Below are 20,844 nucleotides of genomic sequence, written 5' to 3'. Positions count from 1 at the left end.
CACTTGCTTGTAGGGGTACCCTCCACCCTTGGCCAGGCTGGATCTTGCACAGGAACATCTGTCCCTAGTAGGAAGATGGCAGTGTGTGCTGCTGATCCCGTCATCCTCACTGTGGTCCATTGCACCGGGAGGGCAGGTCCAGGTCTGGACCATGGGAGGCTGGGGCCAGGCTTGCCTCCAGCTCTGAGGCAAGATACAGGATGAGCCGGCTGTGCTGCTTCCTGCTGAGGGGACACCTTTGCCAGAGCCCCTTGAGCCACAGTCACAGGCAGGACAGTCCTGGCAGGTGAGGATGGTGGTGCCTTGGCACGTACCACATCTGCCGAGTTCTTGGTGTTCCTATAGAGCAGCCCCTGCCTGGCTGTTCTGGAAGGGTTTCAGGAAGCCATGACTCTGGGGAGAGGGGTTGCTGCAGGGGAGGGGCGGCCAGGAGGGTTCCTAGGGAGGTCTTGACTTTGGCCCCATGTTTGACAGAGGAGCTACTGTTCCAGTGGTAGGTGAGGGGATGGCGTCATAGCGCGCTTTGGGGGCTTTGTTTTTGTGCCCTTTCTTTCCTCCCATACTGGGGCTTGAACCCAGGGGTGCTTAACCACTGAGCCACAGCCATAGCTCTTCTCATTTTGAGATAGGACCTTGCTGAATTATTGAGGCTGGCCTTGAACTTGTGATCCTCTACCTCCCTAGTAGTTGGGACTCTGGGTGTAGCTACTACACCCAGCTTGTTTGTTTTCAAAAGGGTCATTTTAGAGAAAAGGACTTCAGTAGAAAATGCAGTATCTGAAATTTACTAAGAAAAACTTTCTGGAGGTGGGCAGGTGTGAGTCTGAAGTGAACCTGGCTAAGAGTAGAGGGGGTCATAGTCTGGACCTCTGCACTCCTGGGATGTGTCACCACTGTGGAAACAGGGAGGCTGGAAGGATGGTGGCCCTTTGGGGAGGCCTGCTGGGGACAGGAGGGACTTGGCCTGTGTTGGCCTTAGGGTAGGCCCAAGGCTGAGGCACCTGGTGACCTCCACCAGCAAGATATAGCCAGGAACCCACTTTGGCCATCAGCCACCTGAGGAAGGAGGCCGAGCCAGCGAGACTGGCTCCCCAGACCTGAGGTGGGTCGTGCCCTCTGTCGTAGCCGCAGCTGCAAACGCAGATGTGTAGGTGCTGCTGACGTGTGGCCAGTGGGAGCTGAGAGAGGAGACAGCCACTGTGAGCACCTGGTGGCACAGGCAGATGAGACACAGGTTGCCGATCGTAATGATTGAACCAGGCTGTCGCACACCACCAGAGCACTTCTGTCCCTCATAGCCACCCTCCATGTGACTCCAAGCAAGGAAGAGATGGCCTTATTTTCTCATGTAAATGAAAATAAATAAACCAGCTTGCAGAAACTTTTGTCTTTGTTCCCTCTATTCTGTACCCCATGATCTCCTCCACCCGCCAGAGCTGCGCACCTGCTGGGCTCACTGTGGCGGGAGGGGGGTCTTGCTGAGAAGATTCCAGGAAGCGGTGCACAACTTGCAGAGGAGCACCAGAGAAAAATGGAAGGCAGTGAGGGCGGAGGAGCCCTCCTGTGGAAGAGGACGACCAGCAGGGTGCACCCAGGGACATGGCCAGCGTCTGCTGAAGGGCACTTAATGGCCGGCTGCTGGGCGGAGCGGTCCCCCAGGGGAATCCTGTGTTGGCCGAGAGGCTCCCTGACGTGGCTGTCGTGTCTTGCAGGTGGTGAAGTTGTTGCTGCGGTATGGAGGAAACCCTCAGCAGAGCAACAGGAAAGGGGAGACCCCGCTGAAAGTCGCCAACTCCCCAACTATGGTGAACCTGCTGCTGGGCAAAGGCACGTACACCTCCAGCGAGGAGAGCTCCACGGGTAAGCCTGGCTGTGGGCGGACAGCGGGGCGGGCCTCCCCTGCCACGGGCAGCCCTGCAGCATCTGCATGTGGTGTTTCCCTGCAGATGGCCACGCAGGGTCTCCCAGCCTCCTGGGGGCCTGGCGCCTTCAGGAACTCCGGACTGCAGGAGCCACACCTGGGGCCTGGCTGCCGAGAAGCTGCGGTCTCTGCCGGGAGGCCAGCCCCACCTCTGAGCAGACTTCTCGGTTCCCTCTGCTGTGGCTGGCCTCAGATGGGATAGATCAAATGACGTGCTTCTCCAGAAGCAGGGGCTGGCCAGCCCTGCCCTCCTGGGTGACCACGCATCCGGGGAGGCCCTTCCTTGCTGCAGCGGCAGAGCTGCCCCACCCTGATCTGGGAGAGTGGCTCTGAGCCTGCCTGACCTCTCCCTTCCTGTCCCCACAGAGAGCTCCGAGGAGGAGGACGCCCCATCCTTTGCACCTTCCAGCTCAGTTGATGGCAACAACACGGACTCCGAGTTTGAGAAGGGCCTGAAGCTCAAGGCCAAGAACCCAGAGCCTCAGAAGACTGTGACACCTGTCAAGGACGAGTATGAGTTTGATGAGGATGATGAGCAGGACAGGGTCCCTCCTGTGGACGACAAGCATCTGCTGAAGAAAGACTATAGGAAAGAACCCAAGGCCAGCAGCTTCGTGTCAATCCCCAAGATGGAGGTCAAGAGCTATGCCAAGAACAGCACCACCGCGCCAAAGAAAGCCGCCCATCGCATCCTGTCCGACACCTCAGACGAGGAGGACGCTGGCCTGGCTGTGGGCGCGGGGGAGAAGCTGAGGCTCTCAGCGCACACAGTCCTGCCCGGCTCGAAGGCCCGCGAGCCCCCTGCGCCCAGGCAGCAGAAGGAGAAGAGCAAAGTGAAGAAGAAGCGGAAGAAGGAGGCCCGGGGCAAGGAGGTGCGGCCTGGGAAGAGGAGTGACAAGCTGTGCTCCTCCGGGTCCGAGCGCGCATCCTCCGAGAGCGAGGAGGACGGGGACTCGGTGGGGAGCACGGGCTGCCGCAGGGGCTCCCCCCTGGTGCTGAAGGACCCCTCACTCTTCAGCTCGCTGTCAGCCTCCTCCACTTCGTCCCATGGCACCAGCCACGCCGACCAGCACAGCAAGCACTGGCGCGCGGACAGCTGGAAGGCCGTGTCCTCCCCTGCCTGGTCGCAGGTCAGCTCGCTGTCGGACTCATCAGGCACCGGCCTGACAAGCGAGTCGGACTGCTCCTCCGAGGGCTCCAGCGTGGAGTCCCTAAAGCCCGCGAGGAGGAAGCAGGAGCACCGCAAGAGGGGCAGCCTGCAGAGCATGGCTCCTGAGAAGAGGGGCGGCTTCCACCCCAGCGTGGACGGCGCCGTGCCCAAGCTCGACAAGGAGGGAAAAGTCGTCAAGAAACACAAGACGAAACACAGACACAAAAACAAGGAGAAGGGGCAGTGCCCCAGCCAGGAGCTGAAGCTGAAAAGCTTCACCTACGAGTACGAGGACCCCAGGCCCAAGGCCGACAAGGCCGCCCTCCTGGACAGCGACGTCTCCGCGGAGGGCAGGCTGCGGGTGTTGAAGCATGACCGAGACCACCTCAAGAGGGAGGAGAGGCTGGGCAGGACGAAGCCCGAGGACAAGGAGTGGCTCTTCAGAGACGAGAAGCCACTGAAGAGGATCAAGGACGTGGGCAGGGACGGCGGCAGGGCCTTCCGGGAGGAAAAGGACCGGGCTGGCAGGGCTGAGCGGGAGAGGCTGGGCAAGGAGAAGTCCCCCAAGGAAGAGAGGCTGCGGCCGTACAAGGAGGAGAGGAAGAAGAAGGCCCGGGACCGGCCCCCCAAGCCGGAGAAGAAGGGCGAGGCCAAGGAGAAGGCCCTGAAGGAGGACAAGGAGAGGCTCCGGAGGGAGAAGGCCTACAGGGAGGACGCAGCCTTCGACGACTGCTGTCACCGGGGCCACTTCCTGGAGAGCGAGGACTTGTCCGACGACCAGCAGGACAGGTGGTTTTCAGACCTCTCCGACTCCTCCTTTGACTTCAAAGGGGAGGACAGCTGGGACTCCCCAGTGACCGATTACAGGGACATCAAGAGTGACTCTGTGGCCAAACTCATCTTGGAAACGGTGAAAGAGGATAGTAAGGAGAAGAAGCGGGACAACAAGGCCCGGGAAAAACGAGATCTCAGAGACTCTTTCTTCCGAAAGAAGGACCGGGACTACTTGGACAAGAGCTTGGAGAAGAGGAGGGACCAGGTGGAGAAGCACCGGGGCCTTCCCAGCTACCTCCCCGACAAGGACAAGAAGAGGAGAGAGTCCTCGGAAGGCACACGGGACCCACGGGACCGGAGAGACGCCCTGGAGGGCTCCAGGGAGCGGAAGGATGTCCGCCTGCGGCCAGAGGAGCCGCACAGGGAGGAGCTGAAGGAGTGTGGCTGCGAGGGCACCTTCAAGGACAAGCCCGACTGCGACCTCGCCAAGAGCCTGGAGTCCTGGGAGCGGCACCACGCAGCTCGGGAGAAGGAGAAGAAGGAGAAGGCTCGCTCCGAGAGGCACAAGGACAAGTCCAGCGACAGGGACCGAGGGGAGAAGTGTACGAAGGACAGAGACTTTGACAGATGCCTCAAGGAGAGGAAGGATGGCAAGGAGAAGCACAAGGACAAGGACACACACAGCAGAGACCGAGACAGGAGGGCCGGCCTCGACCAGGCCCGGGAGAGGAAGGACAAGACCTTCCCTGCAGCCGCCTCCGAGGACTCCTCTGAAAAGAGAGAGGAGAAGAAGGGGAAAGAGAAGAGCTGGTACATCGCAGACATCTTCACAGACGAAAGCGAGGACGAGAAAGAGGAGTACCTGGCCAGCGGGCTGCGGGCAGGGGAGGCCTGCGAGGCCCCCAGGGCGGACGCCCTCCAGGAGAGGGAGGACGGGAGGGAGCTGCCCGCGGCAGACAGGCACAGGAAGTGCCCCTCCGACAGGCCCCACGAGAAGCCCCGGGACAAGGAGCCCAAAGAGAAGAGGAAGGACAGGGGTGCCCCCGAAGCAGGCAGAGACAAGAAGGAGAAGGCCTTGGAGAAGCACAGAGAGAAGAGGGACAAGGACCGCAAGGACCGGGTCCTGGCCGACGCCACCCAGGAGAGGCGAAGCAGGCAGAGGCCACCCGAGAAGGTGGAGAGGAAGCATCCCGGGGAGGACAGGGCCAAGAGCAAGCACAAGGAAAAGCCGGACCGGGAGCGGAGGGCCTCGCGGGGCGCGGAGGCGGAGCGCAGCCTGCTGGAGCGGCTAGAGGAGGAGGCGCTGCAGGAGGGCAGGGAGGAGGCGCACGACAAGGCCAGCGAGGGCTCCTCCGACAGCTTTGCAGACCGCGGCCCCGAGCCCGGCCTGAGCGCCCTCCTAGAGGTGTCCTTCTCAGAGCCGCTGGAGGACAAGGCCCGGGAGGGCCCCTGCCTGGCGGAGAGGCTGAGAGAGAAGGAGCGGCACCGGCACTCCTCCTCCTCCTCCAAGAAGAGCCACGAACGCGAGCGGGCCAAGAAGGAGAAGGCCGAGAGGAAGGAGAAGGCCGAGGACTACAAGGACGGGGGCAGGAGGGAGCCCGGCCAGTACGAGAAGGACTTCCTGGACGCCGAGGCCTATGGCATCGCCTACTCTGTGAAGGTGGACGGCGAGGAGGAGCTGGACAAGGCCACCGACGGGTTTTCTGAGAAGAGAGAGAGGAGCGAGCCCGAGAGGGAGCCTCCCAAGAAAGTGGAGAAGGAGCTGAAGCCTTTCGGGTCCAGTGCTCTCGGCTCCCTGAAGGAGAAGAGGAGGAGGGAGAAGCACAGGGAGCGGTGGCGGGAGGAGAAGGACAAGCACAGGGACAGGCACCACAAGGAGGAGCCGCGGCCCACCGTCCGGGACAAGGAGAAGGGCAGGGAGGAGGCCCTGAAGCTGGGTGAGGCCAAGCCTAAGGAAAAGCCCCGAGAGGGCACAGAGAAGGAGAGGGGCGACCCCACCAAGATCAGCAACGGCATGGACAAGCTCCCGCCACCCAGAGACCCAGGCAAGAAGGACGCCAGGCCCCGGGAGAAGCTGCTGGGGGACGGCGACCTGATGATGACCAGCTTTGAGCGGATGCTGTCGCAAAAGGACCTGGAGATTGAGGAGCGGCACAAGCGGCACAAGGAGCGCATGCGGCAGATGGAGAAGCTGCGGCACAGGTCTGGGGACCCCAGGCTCCGGGAAAAGGCAAAGCCCGTGGATGACACACGCAAGAAGGGCCTGGATGCCGCGCCCAAGAAGCCCCTGGGGCTGGACCCGCCCTTCAAAGAGAAGAAGGCCAAGGAGTCAGCTGCGACGCCACCTGTTCCTGAAAGCAAGCCACCGCCAGGACTGGGTGCCGAGGCCAAAGACTGGTCAGCAGGGCCGTCCCTGAAGGAGGCCCTGCCCGCCTCGCCCCGGCCCGAGCAGAGCCGGCCCGCCGGGGTGCCCACTCCAACCTCGCTGGTGTCGGGTCCCAGCTACGAGGAGCTGCACACGCCCCGGACCCCGTCCTGCAGTGCCGACGACTACCCCGACCTGGTGTTCGACTGTGCCGACACCCAGCACCCGCTGCCCACTACCAGCGCCTGCTCCCCCCCGCTCTACGACAGGTTTTCTGTGGCCTCAAGCGGGGCTTCAGAGCACCCGGGCCAGACGCCCACGAGGCCCGTCCCCACAAGCCTGTACCGCTCCATCTCCGTGGACATCAGGAGAACCCCTGAGGAGGAGTTCAGTGTGGGGGACAAGCTGTTCAGACAGCAGAGTGTTCCTGCCGCCTCCAGCTTCGACTCTCCCGGCCAGCACTTGATGGAGGACAAGGCTGCCCTGCCACCTGTTCCAGCAGAGAAGTTTGCCTGCCTGTCCCCTGGCTACTACTCCCCTGACTATGGCCTCCCCTCACCCAAAGCGGCCACCGTCAGCAGCGCCCCTTCCCCAGAGGCCGTGTTCCCTGGCCTACCAGCCAAGCCCTCCCCTGCCACTAGGGGCGACCTCTTGGCCCCAGCCATCGAGGGGGCCCTGCCCCCGGACCTGGGCCTTCCTCTGGACGCCACAGAGGACCAGCAGGCCACAGCAGCCATCATCCCTCCGGAGCCCAGCTACCTGGAGCCCTTGGACGAGGGCCCCTTCAACGCTGTCATCACCGAGGAGCCGGTGGAGTGGGCCCATCCTGCTGCGGAGCAGGCCCTTTCCTCCACCTTGGTGGCCAGTGCCTCTGAAAACCCTGTCAGCTGGCCCGTGGGCTCCGACCTTCTGCTGAAGTCTCCACAGAGGTTCCCAGAGTCCCCCAAACACTTCTGTCCTGCAGAGACCCTGCATACCACTGTCCCAGGACCCTTCAGCACCTCAGAGCCCCCGTACCCCGTATCCCCCAGCTCCTACCCCTTGCCCGCCACCGAACCGGGCCTGGAGGAGGTCAAAGACGATGGGGCGGGAGCCATCTCTGTGGCCGTCTCCACCACAGAAGGGGCCACTGCGTATGCCACCCCTGCCAGACTGGAGTCTTTCTTCAGTGGCTGCAAGTCACTTCCTGAGGCACCCCTTGACGTGGCCCCTGAGCCCACGTGTGTCACCACGGTGACCCAGGTGGAGGCTCTGGGGACCCTGGAAAGCAGCTTCCTGGACGGTGGCCACAGCCTGTCTGCCCTCAGCCAGGGCGAGCCAGTGCCCTGGCATGACGCCTTCACCAGCCCCGAGGATGACCTGGACCTGGGGCCCTTCTCGCTGCCCGATCTCCCCCTCCAGCCCAAAGACGCCTCAGATGTCGAGACTGAGCCCGTGGAAGGGAGTCCCGTCCCACCAGAGGAGAGCGTCCCTGGGGCTGAGGGGCAGCCCATACTGCCTCCTGACCAGGTCTCTCCCCCACTTCCCGCCGAGTCTGAGCCCTCAGAGGAGCCAAAGCTGGACGTGGTTCTCGAAGCCGCGGTGGAGGCAGAGACCGTGGCAGGCGAGAGGACCCCCGAGGACTTGGACTCTGGCTCGGCACTGGCCCCCGGCCCTCCCGAACAGTGTCCCCTGGGGGGCGGAGCTGAGGAGACCAAGACTGAGGACCCCCCCACCACTCCCCATTATGCACCCGACGGCCCTGCCACCGATGGCACGGCACAGACGCCTGACAGTGCTGAGGTCACCCCTGTTGCCATCCCTGTGGAGGGGCCCCCAGGCAGCCTCCAGCCAGAAGCTACGGATCCAGAGCCCAAGCCCACGGCCGAGCCCCCGAAAGCCCCCAAGGTGGAGGAGGTCCCTCAGCGCATGACCAGGAACCGCGCTCAGATGCTGGCCAGCCAGAGCAAGCAGAGCACGCCTCCTACGGATAAGGAGCCCGCCCCCACGCCCACCCCAGCTGCCAGGGCCAAAGGCCGTGCCTCTGAGGAGGAGGATGCCCAGGCCCAGCACCCCCGCAAGCGCCGCTTCCAGCGCTCCAGCCAGCAGCTGCAGCAGCAGCTGAACACAAGCACGCAGCAGACGCGGGAGGTCATCCAGCAGACGCTGGCCGCCATTGTGGACGCCATCAAGCTGGACGACATTGAGCCCTACCACAGCGACAGGTCCAACCCCTACTTCGAGTACCTCCAGATCCGAAAGAAGATTGAGGAGAAGCGCAAGATCCTCTGCTACATCACGCCCCAGGCACCCCAGTGCTACGCCGAGTACGTCACCTACACCGGGTCCTACCTCCTGGACGGCAAGCCGCTCAGCAAGCTGCACATCCCTGTGGTGAGTACCACCCTGCCTGCCTGCACACGCACACCCTGGCATAGGTCTCTGGGGCCACCTCACGGCCTCCGGGATCAGGAGAGCTGCCAGGGTCTGTGCCTCCATGGATGGCTGGCCCCTGGCCCCCAGCCCTCAGCCCCAGCATTTCTGCAGCTGCTCTCTGAGCGGCGGGGCCCTGGTGGGCACCCCGGCACGGCCCGTCTTTGTGGCTCGCTGCTGGGACTGCCCTTCATGGAAAGCCTCAGCAGAGTTCACCTGCATCCCTCCCGTCCCGTCGCTGTGTCTCTCTGGAGCCTCGAGTACCTCAGTGGGTCCCACCTGCTCTGCCCGTCTCCCCTGCGCCTCTCAGCAGGCTCCCCACAGCGTGTCAGGCCCTACCAGGGCCTGGGCCTTCCTAGACAGGCTGCTTCCCACTTGTCCTCTGGGGTTCTCTCAACTGCAGAGGCAAAGGAAGCTCTTCTCCATCTCTGGCCCTGAGCCCCAGGCCCCTGGGGCCTCTCCCCTCACGCAGAGCTGACTTTCTGTGTGGCCACCTACCCGTGGAGGAGAAGCCAGGGCTTCTGTTGTTGACTCTCTGGGCCTGGCTGCACTCCGTCCTGGTTGCGGAGCAGAGGCCTTCTGACCTGCAGGTGGAATGAGGAAGATGGTGCTGCAGGGCCTTGCTCCCTCAGAGGCTGCTGCTGGACAGGAAGCACAGCTGCCGGGTGTCCCCTCTGAGCGAGGGTGGGTGTTGGACGTGGGCTTCTCCTGGGTTTTCCTGGAAGAGGTTGAGTTCAGCAGCAGCAGGGCCAGGCCATGTTGCAGCCACGTGTTCCCCCAAGGGGCATCCAGGAGCGCTGAGCCCTGAACCCTGAACCCTGCAGGAGGCCCGCACAGATGATGGTGTGGGCCCCTGCACTCAGACAAGTCAGGTCTGAAGTGTCTGTTCAGTAAGACCTCTTCCTACTTTCTGTGGTTGTATTTATGTCTCCATTACCCAAACAGAGTGACGGGGCTGCGGTGAGAAATTGGAGGGAAAGTTAAGGACCAAAGGTTGTGGTAGCCCTTCCCACAGCCCAGCCTTCAGTGTGGGCTCCTCCCTGTCTCCACCTCATCCTGCAGACCCTTGGGTGAAGCAGGCACATGCCTGCTGCTGTGTCGGGTATCCTGGCACATCCAAGTCCCTCAACCCATCTGGGCCCATCAGGGGACGAGATAGGCGAGGTTTGAAGGCTGCAGAGACCTAGCTGCATCTTCTGTTTTGAAATGATTTTAGATTCACAGAGAAGCCCACAACTCAGAGCCTCAGAATGCTTGTAGAGCCATCCTGGTGCTGTCTGTGGGATATCTGGTTCAGTGGTGGACGGGGCCTGTGGTGAGCACAAGACCCTCTTGGGCAGTGCTGATCATCTGTACAAGTGTCCTGTGATGGGACCGAGACCCGTGTCAGGGGCTGGATCCCCATAGTCACGGCCTGGTCCTGGGCACAGCTGGAGGGTTTCTGGTGTCTGGCTTCTGGTCATTGGGACTAATCTGAAGCCGTTGGGTTGGGTGCCTGGGCTGGGCTTCTCTGCCAGAAACGCTGTCTTCTTCTCGTTTGTTCCAGTCTCGGGAAAGACTTCAGGGCTGGATGTGGATCCTTTTTTTCTCACACTCTTGCCCCTGACGCCGCCCTGCAGCAGTGTCTCTGCTGTGCTTCCTGCAGCTGGGGACCCTGTCCATGCCTCAGGGTCTTGCTGCTCAGGGTTCTGCTGTCAGCAGGAGCCTCCATGGGCCTGTGGTTGATCTCGGCATCATCACATATCACCAGGCTGCCCAGGGCCTGCAGCTGCCACTCACTGTCTGTTGCAGATGCCCTCCAGCCCGCCCCAGCCTTGCCTTCTCTGCCAGTTCCTTCCATGGTCGGAGAAGGCACCACACATCTGCCCAGGTCCTATGCACACTGCGGGTTTTTTGTGAGCCAGCTCTGGGAGCCTGGCCTCCAATTCCTAAGAGAGGAGGCCTGTTCCTCGTCACCTGTGGTGTACACGCTTGCCTGCTGGTGTCTGGCCACCATGGTCAGCCTCAGAGCCTCCCCCATGGGGACTGGGGTGGGCTCTCTTCCCTTCTCAGCAGCCAGGCAGCCTCAGGCACTGGCGTCCAGGTTCCATTTTGGGTGCGTAGGCCCTCACTGGACCCCACGGGGCTCCCCACTCCTGCTGTGCTGCTTTGGCACACAGGGTACGCACACCTCTCTCTCCTCCCCCTTGCCAGCAGGTGCTGTGTGCCCTGCCTTCTCCCTCACCGTCTCCTTGCTGTGCAGGGTCAGAGGTGCTTCTCAGGAGGTGCCTGGGTGGTGGGTGCTCTGGGCAGGGCTCCGGCCCCACTGACCCGTTCCCCTTGTGCATGCAGATTGCACCCCCCCCTTCCCTGGCGGAGCCCCTGAAGGAGCTGTTCAAGCAGCAGGAGACGGTGCGGGGAAAGCTGCGTCTACAGCACAGCATCGAGCGGGTAAGAGGAGGTCCAGGCATGGGGGCCACTGCTGGGGGCCTGCGCTCACCCCTCCTCCCCCTCGCAGGAGAAGCTGATCGTGTCGTGTGAGCAGGAGATCCTGCGGGTGCATTGCCGGGCGGCCAGGACCATCGCCAACCAGGCAGTGCCTTTCAGTGCCTGCACGATGCTGCTGGACTCTGAGGTCTACAACATGCCTCTGGAGAGCCAGGTGGGTGACCCAGCTGGGCCAGGGGCCCAGGACCTCTCCTTCCTAGAAGAGCCGACAGGCCTCACACGCCAGGCAGCAGAGCAAGCACGAATCCAAGTGCTACACTTGGATCAGGACTGTCCCAGCTTCCCGTACTTGGCACACTGGGACCCAGGTGTCCCCCAGACTGCTGGACAGGGCCTCAGCCAGTGTGCAGCTCTGAGTCCTAAACTTCCCCTGGGACACTTGCGAAGCCAGGGTGAGCCGCTGCCCTCCCCATCGAAGGCCCCAGCGGGTCGGGGTTTCCTATCTGAACCTCAGCCCAGCCTGCAGCTGAGAAGCAGCTGGACCTGTGCAGCCCAGGCTGTGCCAGCAAGCCCTTCCCCTGCTGTGAGCAGTGCTTGGCTGGGCCTGGGGCAGGCTGAGCTGCATGACCCAGGACTGCCTTGCCTTCCACACCCACTTCGAGTGCTGGCCTCCAGCCCATGGCCTGTCACTGACTGTGTGGCAATACTCCAGAGCTCACCTGGGGACTCCCAGCCCTGGGGAGCGTTTCTAGTGTCTTGACCTTTCTGTGTCCATGGCTTTATGCTGGGACCTCTGGACGGATGCCCTGGGTCCCACGGGCCCCGGAGGCTTGGCAGTAGAGCCTTGGTAGGCTCCAGTTAAAACGTTCCTCGTGTGTTAAGGCTCCCCTACACTGAGACGTAGATGCTTTCCCATTTATGTTACACACAGGTTTTCTTTAAAGCAAAGCAGTTTGTCAAGCTGTAAAGCAGAGGTTAGCTGGGGACTAAAGGAGTGTTTTGTGAATATTTGGAAGTTTTGCTCTTTGCGTCAAAAAGAAAAAACCACTAAGTAATTTCCTGGGTCTCTTTTGAAGGTCCAAAGGAAAAAGTGTTCTCTTTTTTTTTTTTTTTTTTTTTTTTATTAGTATGGATAAACATACTACCTTTATGTGTTTATTTTATGTGGTGCCAAGAATAGAACCCAGTGCCTCACACATGCTAGGCAAGCGCTCCACCACTGAACCACAGCCCAGCCTAAAAGACAGTCTCCTGATGGTCAGGCTGAGGCCTCTTCTGTAGTACCTTGCTGACAGTCTGGGCACGAGGTGCACAGAGGCCACCGGCCTTCTGTTCTGAGAGCCTTTGGCATGTTCTTTCCAGGGTATGCAGGGGAGGCTGGGCACCTCCTTCCCAAGGGTGCCTGTGTCTGGTCCACAAGTGCAGACCCATTTGTTGGGGTGAAAGTGGGGCTATGGGCGAGGAGGAAGCAGTCAGGATCATAGGACATGGAAGCCAGTGGGGAGGGCAGACCAGGCTGCCCAGGGCCTGCAGCTCCCACCTAGGAGAAGGGAGATGCGTTTCTGGAAAGTGGAGAGGTTGCCCTGGCGACACCAGCAGCTTCGTGTGATCCCTGTGCCATCCGTTTGAGCCTCTGGAATGGAGACTAGGGTCGAGGGACCTTACTCCATCCCACCCAGGACACGAAGCACCCCACTGGAAAGCCCCACCGAGGCGCAGCCCCTGTCAGCACTGCTGTGCTAGAGCAGGTCCCGAGTGGCTGCTGGGGGCCGCTGATGCCCAGGAACAGCCTCTCCAGGGAAGATGGGGGCTGGGGGTCATCCCCTTGGCCCTGGACCAGGGTAACCTCCTGAGGTGACCACACCTCTGCTGGTCACCTCCCCAGCCCTCTTCCTCCAGACACACCTCGTTTGATTGACAGGGCGACGAGAACAAGTCCGTACGAGATCGCTTCAACGCCCGCCAGTTCATCTCCTGGCTACAGGACGTGGATGACAAGTACGACCGTATGAAGGTGGGTGCCGCAGGCCGGTGGCTGGACACCATGTATGCCTTGCCAGCCCTGCCCGCCCCCCACCAGCACACCATTACTAGCAGCCATTTGACTTGACAGTTTTACGGTTTCAGCTGCCCTGGGTCCCAGCCATCACCTGGCTCAGTGGGAGGCACAGTCACAACAGGCCATTGCGGTTTACACAGCCTGGGGGTGGAGTGGGGTGGGGGGCTGCGGCACCCTCTCTACCTGTGTCCTCTCAGCTGACAGGAGACCCAGGGAGACCCTACCTGAAAGAGAATTAGGCTTTGTGCATTTGTACACCACTTTTTATTAATGCAAACTTTTGCAAGAAAAGTAGACTGGGAAAAAAGAATCTAAAGGAGGTAGCTCAGGAAAAGGGAGATAAGATGGCCAAACTTGGTGAGAAGATGTTCAGTGTAGTCGTTAGTTTCACAACCAAAAATGACATGACCTTTAGAAGAATGCAAGGGGCTGGGGCTGCTACCGTCCCCCTGCAGGTTCTGGGAGCGTCAGCTGGTGTGGTCCACCTGAAGTCCAGCAACTGACAGCCCAAAAGGCGTCAGGGTGGCCCTGCAGGTCCCCGCCCGCATGTGTACTTGGGCAGTAGCTCAGTTTGGGCTGTGAAGGCAGAGGAGGAACTTGGGGCCCTAGAAAGATGAAATGGGGGGCTGGGCTGGGCTGTGGCTCAGTGGCAGAGCGCTTGCCTAGCATGCATGAGGCTCTGGGTTTGATTCTCAGCATCTCACACAAATAAATAAAATAAAGGTCCATCAACAACTAAAAAATATTTTAAATAAAGAATGTTAAATAAAGGCCACAGCCTTGTCCAGTCCTCAGGGGCTGCTATGGTGGCTCTCAAGCCCTAGCAGACCCCCAGTGCAGCACAGCCGTGGGGCGGGATGGTAGACACAGGGCAGTCAGGGGCACAGACCATCCTGAGGGGCCGTCTTCCCAATGAGCAGCACCGTGGCTAGTTACAGAAAGGTCTGTGTCTTGCCAGGGCAGTGGGCCATGGGCAGTCAGGTCCAGGCCGCAGCCTGCTGTGCATCTTGCCCTACAGAGGCAGCCGGGGCCACGGGTGGCATCTGGGACCCTCACCCGTGTGTGTCCTGCAGACCTGCCTCCTGATGCGGCAGCAGCACGAGGCCGCAGCCCTCAATGCCGTGCAGAGGATGGAGTGGCAGCTGAAGGCACAGGAGCTGGACCCCGCAGGGCACAAGTCGCTGTGTGTGAACGAGGTGCCCTCTTTCTACGTGCCCATGGTCGATGTCAACGATGACTTTGTGCTGCTGCCAGCGTGACACCAGGAGAAAGTTGCAGGACACCGGCAAGGGCCGTAGTCACCAGTGCTGCTGACGTGCCCGCAGTGCAGGAGGGCACCGTGCCGGCCAGGTGGGAGGAGCCCAGAGACTGCACCTGGCCACACGCCTCGCCTGCCAGACCAGCCCGGAGGCCAGGAGACCAGAGTCTTTACCAGCGGTGGCAGGGAGAACGGGCCCCCACGCTGCAGTGCCTCGTTGGCCCAGCAGGAGGAGGAGACCATGGCCCATCCAGAGGGGCACCTGGGTCCCTCTCAGCCAGCCGCAGGCACCCGAGGAGCAGGAGAGTGCGCTTTTGAAGTCCCTGCTCCCCTCTGATCAACTAAAGGAAACGACTGAGGCGTCCACCTCGCACAACAGTGACCTCTGGTCGGGGGCAGGAGTGTCCGCCCGCCACGGTCCTCAGGACAGGCTGGGACACTGAGGTCGCTGGTGCCAGGCGAGGGCCACCTGCCGGCCACAGAGGGACTCAGCCAGGACTCTCCAATAGTGTTTTTAATGGAGTCAAATCCACGTGGTTTGTATATTTTTTTCCTTTAATCTTGGGCATTTTGTTTCTCTTTCTGAGAACGTAACTTGAAACACTACAGAGCCAATAATCCTATAGAGAGTATCCGCGAACGAACGCTGTACAGTTTTATATACATTCACAATGTACTTTTGCTGCCTTCTAGATAATTTATTTTGCAACACATTACTGCACAGTTGTAAATAACTTATGTACTGTAACATCACTTTCAGTTATGTGTAAAGAAATAAATAAATTAATTAAAGTGCTTCGCCTGGTGTGTGGCTGCTCAGGAGGTCCAGCCTCTGCTGGGGAGGTCGCTCCTCCCGCCTCCCCATCCCACCATTGTAGGACCATGGCCTCGGAGAGGCCTCCCTGTCCCCTCAGCTGAAGCCAGCTGGGCTCTGGCCACCACCTGAGCCTGCGCAGGGTCTTTTCCCATGACCGGGCAGCTGGAGCCCCACTGGGAGATGCTGACACTGGTCAGAGGGTGGGCCCTCCACCTCGTGTTTTTCCCGAGCAGAAATGGTGATCCTGCTGTTGGGAGGGGCCAACAGGCCATTCATCCCTGACCTGTGGGCCCCTGCAGGCAGTGGCCCCTCTGCTACCTGCCTCAGTAGGGGGAGCTACAGAAAGGGCCCCCCCAAGGGAGCGAGGAGGAGTCCCTGTGTCCTGTGAGCTGAGCTGGGTGAGCCATCACCCCTCAGGCCAGGGGATCCCTCACCTGCCAGCCAGCCAGCTGGTGCTGCAGGGCATCCTGTGGCACAGGGTCCTCTCAGGACAGCACCCTGCCAGCGTTGGGGCTTAGGCTTAGACAGGAAGGAACGAGAAGAGCCATTGGCTCATCGGCAGCCTGGAGTAGGTGAGGGGTTGGAAAAGCCAAGAATAGTTTTCTTCTTACGGAGGTGGTTCCTGAGGCAGGGCTGGCCCATGTGAGAAAGGGTCCCCTGCAGGTGGGACAGCTGCCTCCCACCCCACTTCCTCCTCCAGGGAGGACGGGAGGAGGGGCCCAGAGGAGGAAGCCCCTGGGCAGCATGTTGCCACAGCCACCTGGAGCTACTGATGGTCACCTGCTGCACCTGGCCTTCGCTGCTTATGCCACTGGGCCCTCCCCACAGGCAGGACAGTCAGCAAGGCCTGCAGGCACTGCCCAGTGTGCTCTGGGGACAGAACTGCTGGTCTCCACAAAGTACTGCGTTGCGTGACTCCAGTTCCGTGAGGTTGAAATGGGGAAAGGTAGCCTGGGCACTGGCACCATCCTGTCCTTGACCTGCCATTGACCAGTGGGTATCTGAAGTTGGTTTATTTATTTTAATAAGGGATGGAAGAGATTTCTCCAGAGATGCTGAAAAGCAGGTGGGGTGCGAACCTACAGTGGCAGTCAGAGCCACTTAACCTCCCAGAGTGCCCCCAGAACGGTGGTGAGCGACAGTCACACAACCTGGAAAGGTGGTGCCGTGTCAGACCAGCGCCTCCAAAGATCAAGCAGGTCTGTCTGCTGACAGAAAATCAGACAGGGCCTCCAGGGCAGTAGAGCAAGTGCTGGTGGAAATCCCTTCTCCACACCCGCAGTGGGTCAGGCTGCTGAGACCACCGTCAGCATGTGGGAGACCCAAGGCCAAGCCTCGGGGTGTGCTGACCTTTCCAGTCTCCTCTCTCACTGGTGACACCTTGGGAACCAGTGGCCTGGAGCCAAGGGCTGCCTGTGCACAGGGCCACTGCTGTGACTCAATGTGCCTGATGGCTCCGTGGAAAGCCACAGGGACTGGTGTGACTAGACTGGCTTGGAATCTACTCCTGGGGAGGGGGAAACGCCTTCAAATCACAGCTGCCTGGGGGAGAGGAGAGACCCCTGGGGACAGAGGCCTGTGTGCACGCCACAAGCTCCGCGTGCCTGGGGCTAGAGAAGTCCATGTCCACGTCCACATGCAGTCCTGTACACACCCAGGGCAGCTGAGCATATTCCAGCTCCTCACCTGAGCGTCAGGCCTGGTGCAAGATCAAGGCTGAGGCACAGCAGTGACCTACCAGAGCGCCAAGAAGCACCGACCGAGGACATACTGGGCCAGGGCCACTAGCTGAGCACCCAGCCAGCTGGCTGCACCCTGCAGCAGCCCCCAAATACCCAGCCTGGGGGGAGTAACGTGCAGAGTTGCCTCCTGGACTATGTAAAATGTCTAGCTCTCAACCTAGTGGTCCACAGACAGCACCCCCAGGAAGCCCAGGCGCTGAGCCCACCGGAGACCCAACACCGGCTTCTGCAAGTGGATGTCCAGAGCACACCAGAAACCAGGTCTGAAGAATTACAGTGACCTGTAGAAACAGAGCCAGTAGATGGAGATGAGTTTAAAAGCAGCAGACGGAAATTTCATTGGTGGAAAATGGAATCACTGAATTTCACTTGGTAGAAGAAAGAATTGGCAGACCAGGCAGGTGAGCCAAGATGGAGTCTGAGGAAGGGAGCCAACGGGTATGCAGGACCGTGAGGCTGTGCGTGCTGGAGGGAGAAGGGGGCACCCAAGCTCATGGACAAGACGAAGCAGGGCCAACAGGAAGAGGCCTGTGTCCACACATCATGTCCAGGCAAAAGGGAGAGGGTCCTGACTGCAGCAGGGACCAGCAGATCAGCCAGTGGCTTCTGGGCCAGCAGCCAGGCAGGCAGCCAGCTGCCCTGTCCAGAGTGCTGCAGAACACTCTGGACAGGGCAGCTGGACAATCCAGACCCAGGCCTCACGGCCGTAAAACCCCTCAGGACAACTGGGAGGCCCTTCGATGGCCGTGGTTTTGGTGACCTAAGGCACCAGCCATGAGAGAAGAAGCGAGACTTCATCCAAGTTAAAGATACGTGCAGCAGGGGTGCAGCTCAGCCAGAGAGCTCTCTGGTTTCAATCCCCAGAATCACAATTTAATAAATAAAAATGTGTTCATCAAAAAAAAGGAAAAACCGGGTCTGGGCTTGCGGCTCAGTGGCAGAGTGCTTGCCTAGCACAGGTGAGGCACTGGGTTCAATCCTCAGCACCACATAAAAAAATAAAGGTGTAGTGTCCATCTGCGACTAAAAAATATATTTTGAAATAAAGGAAAAATCGGTTATATTTCTACATATTGGTAATTTAAAATCTGAAAAGGATATTTAGGAAATAAATAAAAGAATAAATAATTAGGAATAAAGTTAGCCAATGGAGTAGAAGCATGAGTGAGGCACTGGGTTCGATTCTCAGCACTATATGTAAATAAATGAATAAAATAAAGGTCCATCGACAAAAACTTTTTTTTAAAATTTAAAAATAAATTGAAAGATAGCCTGAAGATATTTCCATCCCCTGTACCCAAAATAAACCAGCTGTCTTGGAAAAGAAAAGAAAGCCGAGGGATACCCACTCCTCAGTTTCCAGGCTCCGCACCTGGCTACGGCAAAAGAAAGAACCCCGCAGGGGAGGCCCCAGGAGGGTGCCCACTCAGGGAACAGACCTGGAGACCACCTCAGAGAGGTGGTGGTCCACACGCAACGTGACCAGGTTGACCCCTGTCTCACTCCACATACAGAAGTAACCTGGCTGAGAGCGGGCGTCAGAGGGCCTGCCTAGCATGCAAAGGCTCTGGCTCCAGGCCCAGCACCAACAAAACAAAACTCAGATTTTCCAAGTGCAGTGGTGCATGCTGAGATCCCAGCGACTCAGGAGACAGGCAAGAGGATCACAAGTTCAAGGCCAGCCTCAACAATTTAGCAAGGCTCAAATAAGGGCTGAGAATGCACCCGTGCTAGGGGGAGCACTTGGTAGCAGGTGGGAGGCCCTGGGCTCCATCCCCAGCACTACAAAACAAAGACCCTGTCAAGAGTCAAAAGGCAACTGGAGAATGGGAGGTAAGGGGTTAATATCCCGAGAATCCCCAAAGCTCAGTAACCAAGCAGACAATCCCATCCGGAAATGGGCAAGAATCCTGAGTCAACCTTCCTCCAAGAATCACCAGAGGCCAAGAAGCACGGTGGACGATGCCAGCGCCACCCGGAGGCACCTTCTGCCCACCAGCAGCCTTCTCTGCGAGGACACACAATGACGCTGGGAGGCTGTGGTGGCCTGCAGCCCTTGGGCACAGCGGCTCAGAAGATGGTGTGGAGCGGCCTCGGAAAGCTGAAGTCCACACGCCAACGGGAATCGGGAAGGGGAGTTCTACCGGCTTTTGCAGTTCTGGGGACTGAACCTAGGGATCGATCCCTCCCCAGCCCCCCACCACGTTGCCCAGGCTGGCCTCAGACCTGCCTCAGCCTCTGGGGACACTGGTTCTGGAGACATCTGCCACTGCGACCCACAGGAAGAAGGTCTTGAAGAGGTCTGTGACCACGTTCCCAGCAGCATTTGAGCACCACAGCTAAATGTGAAAGTGACCAGAGTCCACTTTCTGGTCAGTGAGTGAGCCAAGCATGGCCTAGCTGTGCCACAGAATATCCCTTCACCTTAAAAAGCAAATTCTCTCTCTCTCTCTCTCTTTTTAAGATGGGTCTTGCTGTGTTGCCCAGGCTGGCCTTGAACTCAAGGTCCTCGGGTCTCAGCCTCCATCCAAAGTCGCTGGGATTCCAGGTGAGCACCACCACACCCAGCTAACAGGGAAATAAAGGGAGTAAGTTCTGACACATGCTACTCTGTGGGTGAACCTGGAGCACTTTATGCTAGGAGAAGCCAGTCACAGAAAGACTGACCCTGGGTGGTTCCACGTAGAAGAAACGGAGTCCTCCAAATCAGAAGTGGAGCGGTGGCCACCAGGGCCAGGGAGGGAGACGGGGAGCGGCTGCTTAACAGGGAGGGTTCCCATTTCACAAGATGCAGAGGTGGACCTGGCAATGGCTGCACATCGTGACTGCGTCTGCCCCCACTGACCTGGACACTCAGACCCCATACCCATCCCAGAACTGTACAGACGGTGGGTCTGACCACATGCACCACACATCTAGGAAGGAAAGCACTGGCAGAAGTGTCCTGATGCTGGGGTGGGAAACAGGGCAGCTGCTGTGAAAACCAGGGTCCTTCCAACAGCTGACCACACTCCCTGAAGACCCAGCAATTCCACTCCTGCAATTCCACTCATGCAAACAGGTGCTCCAAGTGTTCACAAAACAGGATGAGCTGCTGACCAACGCCACCATACCCCGCGGGAGCCTCGGACCCAACACTCCAGGAGTCCACTTGGAAAAGCACCCAGAACAGGCAAGCGCACAGCAGAAGGTGAGCGGAGATCACCAGCAGCGGGGAGGAGTGGTGAGGGTTTCCCTCACACGTTCAAGGCCAGCCTCGGCAATTTCTACCCTGTCTCAAAAAATCAAAAGGGCTGGAGTGGTAGCTTTAGTGGTAGATAGAAAGCCCCTGGGGTCAATCCCCAGTACCATACCAAAAAAAACCAGTAGCTAAAATGGTAAGTTTTATGCTATGTGTACTTCACCATCAGTTTAAAAACTAAAGACCACAGAGACTGGAACAGAATCACCACATGCCCCGCAGTCCTACTCCAGGGGTGTGCCCACCAGAGCTGAGCAGGCCACCTGGTGCCACACAGAAGGGAAAGAACCCACAAGTCCACCAGCCAGGGGCGGATAAGAAAAGGTGGAGCATGTTTAGTCATAAACACTGCGGTGCTGACTCGCCCGGGGGGAGAGGGGGGGAGCCAGACCTACAAGACCACGGGACCCGTGACTGCATTTACTGGAATATCCAGAGCAGCTGGCGCTTGTCAGGGGCTGGCGGAGGGGGAGTCTAACAGCCCAGGATAACACTGTAAGACTAAATGACACCGATTGGGGGCTGGGGACGTGGCTCAAGTGGTGGCGCTCTCGCCTGGCATGTGTGCGGCCCGGGTTCAATCCTCTGCACCACATACAAAACAAAGATGTTGTGTCCACCAAGAACTAAAAAATAAATATTAAAAAATCTCTCTCTCTCTCTCTCTCTCTCTCTCTC

The 20,844-nt window shown here is 59.5% G+C and overlaps 1 protein-coding gene across 8 annotated transcripts in view; it reads left to right on the top strand.

Moving 5' to 3' along the window:
* Ankrd11 (ankyrin repeat domain 11) overlaps window positions 1–15,162 on the top strand; it is a 157,213-nt gene extending 142,051 nt beyond the window's left edge. For 5 of the 8 annotated variants that reach the window (XM_078032837.1, XM_078032838.1, XM_078032835.1 and 2 more), the window contains 6 exons: window positions 1,713–1,860; window positions 2,288–8,583; window positions 10,954–11,052; window positions 11,120–11,263; window positions 12,971–13,063; window positions 14,127–15,162. In XM_078032837.1, the coding sequence (XP_077888963.1) occupies window positions 1,713–1,860; window positions 2,288–8,583; window positions 10,954–11,052; window positions 11,120–11,263; window positions 12,971–13,063; window positions 14,127–14,345 (6,999 nt within the window). In that variant the 3' untranslated portion in view covers window positions 14,346–15,162. Of the gene's footprint in view, window positions 1–1,712; window positions 1,861–2,287; window positions 8,584–10,953; window positions 11,053–11,119; window positions 11,264–12,934; window positions 13,137–14,126 lie in introns of those variants that run through there. The other 3 variants (XM_078032839.1, XM_078032841.1, XM_078032842.1) reach the window with 2 other exon arrangements.
* The last annotated feature ends 5,682 nt before the right edge of the window (window positions 15,163–20,844 follow it).

Source organism: Ictidomys tridecemlineatus, chromosome 15 (assembly GCF_052094955.1).
Source record: "Ictidomys tridecemlineatus isolate mIctTri1 chromosome 15, mIctTri1.hap1, whole genome shotgun sequence".
Classification (NCBI taxonomy): domain Eukaryota; kingdom Metazoa; phylum Chordata; class Mammalia; order Rodentia; family Sciuridae; genus Ictidomys; species Ictidomys tridecemlineatus.
Note: the sequence above shows the minus strand (reverse complement) of the source record. Positions and strands in the feature narration are given on the sequence as shown.